General features: G+C 29.6%; 1 protein-coding gene across 2 annotated transcripts; it reads right to left on the reverse strand.

The window, feature by feature from the left end:
- Positions 1-288: 288 nt before the first annotated feature.
- Positions 289-6,265, reverse strand: LOC116416479. Of its 2 annotated transcripts, none has more exons than XM_031925202.2 (3): positions 5,993-6,265; positions 3,141-3,224; positions 289-2,648 (listed from the first exon to the last, which is right to left on the reverse strand). In XM_031925202.2, the coding sequence occupies exons 1-3, from the start codon at positions 6,092-6,094 to the stop codon at positions 375-377; spliced, it is 2,460 nt and encodes an 819-aa protein (XP_031781062.1). In that variant the 5' UTR covers positions 6,095-6,265; the 3' UTR covers positions 289-374. The 2 variants fall into 2 exon arrangements, with proteins under 2 accessions (XP_031781062.1, XP_031781063.1); XM_031925203.2 differs by having other exon boundaries at positions 3,141-3,227; positions 5,993-6,246.
- Positions 6,266-7,142: the final 877 nt, after the last annotated feature.

Here is a 7,142-nt window from a genome sequence, read left to right on the forward strand (position 1 = left end):
TGCAAAATCCGACCAAGTCCCTCAACCGAAAAAAGTTCTAAGTTCATGGGAGAAACAATTGCTTTTAGAACCATGATTTTTATGCGTTTCAGATGATGTTGAATCGTTCTAGATAGCTGCCAAATGTAGAAAATATTAACGCAGCTGTTATAGTTTTATGAATGTAAATCTCGGTTGATTATTGCGTGAACAAAAGAAATTATAATTAATGATTTTTATTAGTCATACTTACTTTGAACGAATGTTGGTTGTGTCCCATACAACAATATAATAAATTTGAAAACATAATTACTCTAAGAATTACTTTAATGAATCTTTTATTATAACAATATGCATAGTAGTGTATCAAAATATTTAGAATATTACATATTTATTCAGTAATGTAATAAGTTTGGCATAGGACATAAGTACATCTTGTCTACATTCATATAAACTACTATTTTCTCGATGCTACTAGTGGGTATAGCTATATTTTCCTCGTGAATTCTTTCTATTACTTGACATGCTTTGTAGGCCCTTGTAAAACAGTTTTTAGTCTGTACATAATTGCATACTGTTAATTCAATACCATCAGAGATATCATCTATAAAGGCAACAATACGTATAAATTGCCCGTCCTTCAGCAATGCAAATGAGTTGTTTGAACGAGTTTTTGATATCAGATGTGATTCATACAGACAATGATTTTTAACCATTTTATAGAAGAATTCAGTAGAATGTGTAGATAAGTGTAATAAATGCAACAGTTTATCATCTGCTTTATATCGATTAAAATATAATATGTTACTATTAGATAAATGAACATTTTGGACATTTCTTAATAGAATATCATTACAATATTTTACAACATCATCGTCAGCTTGATGAATAACTTTTTCTTCTACTACGGAACAACTGTGGCAGACGTTTATGAACCTTGCAACTTGATGCGATACACCTTTAGCACACTTAATAGCTTTTAAGAGGTGCTGATTAGCCGATTCGAAGCTAAACGTGGAATTCGTCCACAGAGGTCCCCAATTCAATACACTTTTGCTTGCATGTAACAAAATATGTACATTATATGTCATGGCTTTCACATTGTATATTTCTTGGACTTCACCTACAAATTGATGTAACATTTCGTCAGCTTTATTTAATTCGTCAATATGAATATTATCTTTCAATAATATATATAAGGCTTCAACAAATAGTAACCAGTGCTGCATAGCTTTTCTGCTCAAGATAGATGGAAAAATAACAATACTATAGTACAAGACGAAATTTTCCCATTCCCGGGCCTTCCAATCTTTTCGACAACTTAATCTTCTACAATAACGAGAAGCTTGCTGAGGAATAGTTATCATGTTCATTTTGTTATCAAGAGCTTTAATAACATCGTCGCTCAAAACGTCCAAATGATAAGAAGTTAATTGCTTTGCAACACCTTCTAATGCCATATGCATATAATCGGGAGTAAATCCTTCAATGATGTCGAATTTCGGTAGGTTAATAAGAGGTGAAGGGTTCTTTACTCCGAAGACCGGGGGTTTCCCCGGAACCGCTTCTAACATGAGAGACACAGTATCATTGTGATTTCGAAGTTCTATTGGTGCATTCATTAATGGATATTTCATAATTCCATGATATTCTCCGGGATGTAAGCACCAATTACATCCATATTTACCATTGTACTGAGTTAAGCCTTGAACGGGAGCTCGGGCAACAGCATCAACACAACATGTCTGTACATAAATTTTCAGAGTTCGTTGTTCATTTTTTATTTTAATAGGAACTCGACATTTATTAACAAGATCTACAAATTTATCTAAAAATACTGTCATGTTTGGTTTTTTATTAGTAAACAGTAATCCGCATACTACTAGTTTATTTGTTCTAATTTCTTTCGGTAGTTCGTTGATCATCAGATACAGTGGCCAAATAGAATACTGAGAGCACTTAAATTTCGGGGCTCCGTCAGTATTAAATACTGCAGTAACATAATTATCTTTCTCTTCATTTGGTAACGATTTAACGAACTCAGTATATTTTTTACCATCATAAACATCACTAATATGCCCTTGCTTATGCACTCTTTGATTCGTTACATAATAAAAATAATCCTCATGATTACTTATAAGATCCGAAATTTGTTGTGCCGGGTTTATTAAGGTAAAAAAGGTTGAATCGGTATTATTCTTAAGATTAATTGTAGAATTGCAGACATTACAAATACTACTAGATGGTATATCTCCAATTTTTCCTAAATATACTGAACATTCCTGACAAACAACGTGATATTCCACACCCTCTTTCGGATTGACAAGTTTATCAATAATATGTCGCGAATCTGGTAATATAGGAGTCTCAAACATACTATTAATGAGCTTGAATAAATTTATCAAGCCAGAGAAAGATAACTCATTAGAAATACTAAATTTCAAAATCATTAAAAAAATTTCTCCTCTACTTTTGTTCATTGTTGTTGAAATTTTTTCAAAAAAAGCTTTATGCTCAATAAACTCCTTCAAATTACCGATCTTGCCATATATATTATTCAATTCATTGTTCAGAATTATTTTAGATAGTTCGATTCTCCAATTCCATTCAGTTGTGCCGTACGTTGTATCTTCTACGTCTCCATCATAGATATTTTCTACATTAATATCCTAAAGAATATGACGTGTTAAAAATTTATTAGAACGATAAGTATATAGCAAACTGCATTTTACAAAATTCGTTTTCTACTTCGTACAAATTGCCCTACTGAAAAAAATCACGTGATAAACACGTGACTTATCACGTGATAAATGACGCGATATTAGTAATCAATTGATCATATGGTTAATCACGTGATTATATAATTGAGAATTATTCACGAGATCAGTCACTTGATTAATGATGCAGCCAATCACGCAATTAATCACGCAATTAATCACGCAATTAATCGCGCGACTATTCACGTGATTTACTTACAATAATTTTTGTATTATACAAAATTTTTAAAAACGAAAAATTTAGAAGTAGGATGCCTAATTTATGTATGATTAGTTGCGTGATTAATCGCGTGACTAAACTTTTTTGACAATTTTAATGATCTGAATTCAATTTGTAAATGTTTTTAAAAAACAGTTTGCTCTAGAACATAAACAAATACTAACCTCTATAACTGTAGACTGAGCATCAGTATTGATAAAAGTATCCTGCTCTATATCCATTAAATCATTTTCTTCTGTCTCTACCTGCTACTTTCAATACATAATTGATTAATTTTGTTAGTAATAAAAAAAATTAATAAGTATACATTATTGCAACTCTTCATAATTCAAGGTACTTATTATCGTGACTGAGTGAGTGAGCATTAAAAGTGTAAAGCATATTTATTGCCATTTTATTTTGTATGATAACCCTGCTAAAAATAGTCAATAGGGATCGATTAAATTTTTAATCGAATTTTAAGCTGAATCTTAATCACACTTTTTGTATTAGAACTCGATTAAAATCGATAGAATTGATAGGAGTCGATAAAATTTAATACGAAAAGCAACAATTAAAGTCGATAGTTAATACCAACGATTCGCGTTTATTAACTTTAATAGTCATTTTTCGTATAGAGTTTTATTGATTCCTATCGATTCTATCGATTTTAATAGAGTTCTAATACAAAATGTGATTAAGATTCAGCTTCAAATTCGATTAAAAATTTAATCGACCCCTATTGACTATTTTTAGCAGGGAAGGGAAAAATTGTAAACATGAATTTTGCGACGAATAATTTTTTTAGTAATTCACGTGAGTAGTTACGTGAGTACTCACATGGGTGCTCCTGTGATTACTCACGTGGATACTCACATGAGTACTCCAGTGATTACTCGCGTGAGTAGCCACATGATTATATACTTACGTAAATACTCACGTGAGTACTCAAGTGAGTATTCACGTGAGTAATTTATCGATACAATCACGTGATTTCTTACTACTTTTGTATAAGTTTTAACTTTAACTTTATTTCAGAATACATTTTAAAAATCATGTCTGTTCCCTTCCTGCTGGAAAAAGCCGATTGAAATCGATAGAAATCGATAAGATTCACCATTCAAGTCGATAAGATTTTTTATCGACTTGAATAGTGAATCTTAATGCCATTTTTTGCATTAGGGCTTGATAAAATGCGATATAAGTCGATATAGGCCGATATAGATCGATACAGGCCGATGAAAACTCTATGCGAAAAATTACAATTGAAATCAATAGACTCAAGATCATCTTGAATATTATCGATATCAATTGTAATTTTTTACAATATCTATATACAATACAATATTTACCTATATCGGCCTATATTGACTTATATCGCATTTTATCAAGCCCTAATGCAAAAATTATCATTAAGATTCACTTTTCAAGTCGATAAGACATCTTATCGACTTCTATTAACTTTTTCCAACAGGGCTATTATCAAAAAATTTGGATCCTCTTTTTTTTATTTGAAGTTCTTTATAAAATAATTAAAATCCCTAAAATTGACATAATGAGGACCTATTTAGGTGTTACTATCCGTATGATAACACCAAAACTCTGACTGTGAGCTTAAAATTTTTTATTTTACAAAATTAAAAAAAATTTTTGTTTAAATAAAATTATGGATATTAAGCTAATTATCACCTGATTATCAGCTGCCGTTTTGGCACATTATCAGCTAATTATGAGCTCATAATCAGCTGAATATAAGATATGTACTATCTTATAGAGGTAGAGGCAGGCTAATTTGAGGTTAGGAGGTTAGGATGGCACACACATATTGATTTGCTTACAACTCGATAAACTACATTTAATCATAATGCCAGTTAATAAATTAATTCAATTTCATAAATAATCTAATTTGCTTTATTCAAAACAGCCCTACTTCTCAATCTTCACAAAGTTTTTGTGATCGCGTACACTGAACTTCATTCCACTTAACTAAAGCAATTAAGTCATCAAAATTTATTTCATGTTATTTGGTTAAACAAATTAATAGATATTATTTAAATTAGCATGATAATAGTGCAAAATATTATATCTTGTTTAACAAAACTTAAATTACAATGAAACCATTAGAATTCATTCATCGTGACTTGTCGAGCACACTAGATACAAATTTTAAATCTTGCTTGGTATAGATATAGATCAGATGCTATTAGAAAATTCTTATCTTTTAAAATTAAAAAGTACGACCCAATGGTTAAGATTCTTTTGAATTTTTCCAATAGCTTCTGAACTATAAAATAAAAAGTTATTGATCTGTACTCTTTTCGGAAATGCCAAAAGCTAAAAAATAAGTTAAAATAAAATTTATCATGTAATCATTTTCATTAGCTGATTTCAGATTTTGACCAAACACCGATGCCAAGCAAATTTTGAAATCTAATGTACTCGATAAATCACAATGAATGTCCTAGTAGGTTCATATTAGGTTTAGTTAAATGTTAAACAAGACATTTCGACTATAATGATGGTGATATGAATAATGTCTATTAATTTTATTAATCAGTTGTAAATACCACACAGTTTAATATGACGCACCGAACAAAGACAGATAGGTAGATGGACACTACACTTTATATTTAAATAAATATAAGTTTTTATAGAAATAAAAGCAAATATAACATACAAAATTATACTACAGTACATTGTCTGATTTTAAATAATAATTATCATCAAATTAATAAATTGTGTACATACATTATTCTGAAATGATCAAGTCTGTACACAAAAATTGAGAAACGTGCGTTCAATATTGTAATATTAGTATTCAACTGCAATAATATTATTAATAACAAACAATGAATTTTTCAATGTATAGTATAAATATAAATTAAATGTTTAATTTTGTAATTAGATAAATCCATAAATTTTGTCAATAAGTTTTAAAAAAAAATAAATAGGCCTTCTTAATATCATTATTTTTAAAAGTTGCAAAATTATGTATACTATTAAAACATTACTTTTAAGAATATATAATTTTGTTTACCACTTCAGTATCTGATGTATTCAGATCAAGATTATGGCGTTCAGCTGTACGCGGTATAATAGCTGGATCTCCATCAAATAAATATTGCTTATACCTCTTCATTATGCACTATTTATCACTATTTAAAATAATCTATTTATTTCAATTATTATCTAAGTAAATAATATGCATACATATAGATTACATGCGTGTTGACACCTTAGAGCATATACTACATGGAGGAAGGACGCTTACGGCGACAGTGTATTCGACTCACAGAGAGAGAAAGTTAAACTTTTCACTTTTGTATATATACATCAACATGTATAGATCTACAGTCCGTTCCGTTCCCTTGTTAGTTGTCTCGTTTCGCGTCTTCTCGTTGCTTAAAATAGAAAAGAGGTATCCCCTCTATTGTTTATAGTCTATGGTCTATATAATCTTTCTGCTTTGATCGACGATGTATATATATATATATATATATACATGTGTGCGTTATCACTTATCTTTTGTGATGTGCAAACTATACGAAGTAGTATTTTATATAAATTATTATATATTTTTACTGTTTTAAAAAAACTACGTAATAATAGTTTAGTGATGGCTAAAATAAAATACGCATGTATTATCACAAAAGATGATCCAAACAAAAGGTATTGTAAACCAGTTGATGTTATCTACAAATCTAAAAAGGAAAAAGAACATATATCTCCATCTAATGCACAAGATTTTGATGAGAGTCACGTCTATCAAGTTTATTGGAGGTCGTGTGGAAGCAACTGTAACATTGAAGATAAATGTTGCTCATTTTACAAAGCTCATATTATCAGTCTAGGAGGTTAGTATATTTTAAGATATGTGTCATTTGCAAAAAAATGGATACTTCTGAGTCAAATTATGGCTCCAAAAAAATCTTATTTTTTTGCAAATGACCCATATACATATTCCTTATTGCAACTACTTATATATTTAATTCTATTTTAATTTCTTATATATCTACTTATCTTCTTACAGAATCTGAAGATAAGACATTAGAAGCAGCTAATAAAAGGCAAAAAAGATTTCGATTAAAGAAAAAAATTGATACAAGCTGTGAATCAACTGAAAGTACGGTCGAGGAGGAAGTACAAATATCCGTAAGTCTTTATTATTGTTATTATTTTTATAATCC

This window comes from Nasonia vitripennis (genome assembly GCF_009193385.2).
Source record: "Nasonia vitripennis strain AsymCx chromosome 2 unlocalized genomic scaffold, Nvit_psr_1.1 chr2_random0007, whole genome shotgun sequence".
In the NCBI taxonomy this organism is placed as follows: domain Eukaryota; kingdom Metazoa; phylum Arthropoda; class Insecta; order Hymenoptera; family Pteromalidae; genus Nasonia; species Nasonia vitripennis.

Bases quoted from the DNA above. Each gene is read 5' to 3' on its own strand.
- LOC116416479 (XM_031925202.2), bottom strand. From the start codon at position 6,094: ATGAAGAGGTATAAGCAATATTTATTTGATGGAGATCCAGCTATTATA. The intron at 3,225-5,992 runs GTAAACAAAATT...TATTGAAAGTAG, and splicing joins ATACATCAGATACTGAAGTG to CAGGTAGAGACAGAAGAAAA. The intron at 2,649-3,140 runs GTTAGTATTTGT...CATATTCTTTAG, and splicing joins CTCAGTCTACAGTTATAGAG to GATATTAATGTAGAAAATAT.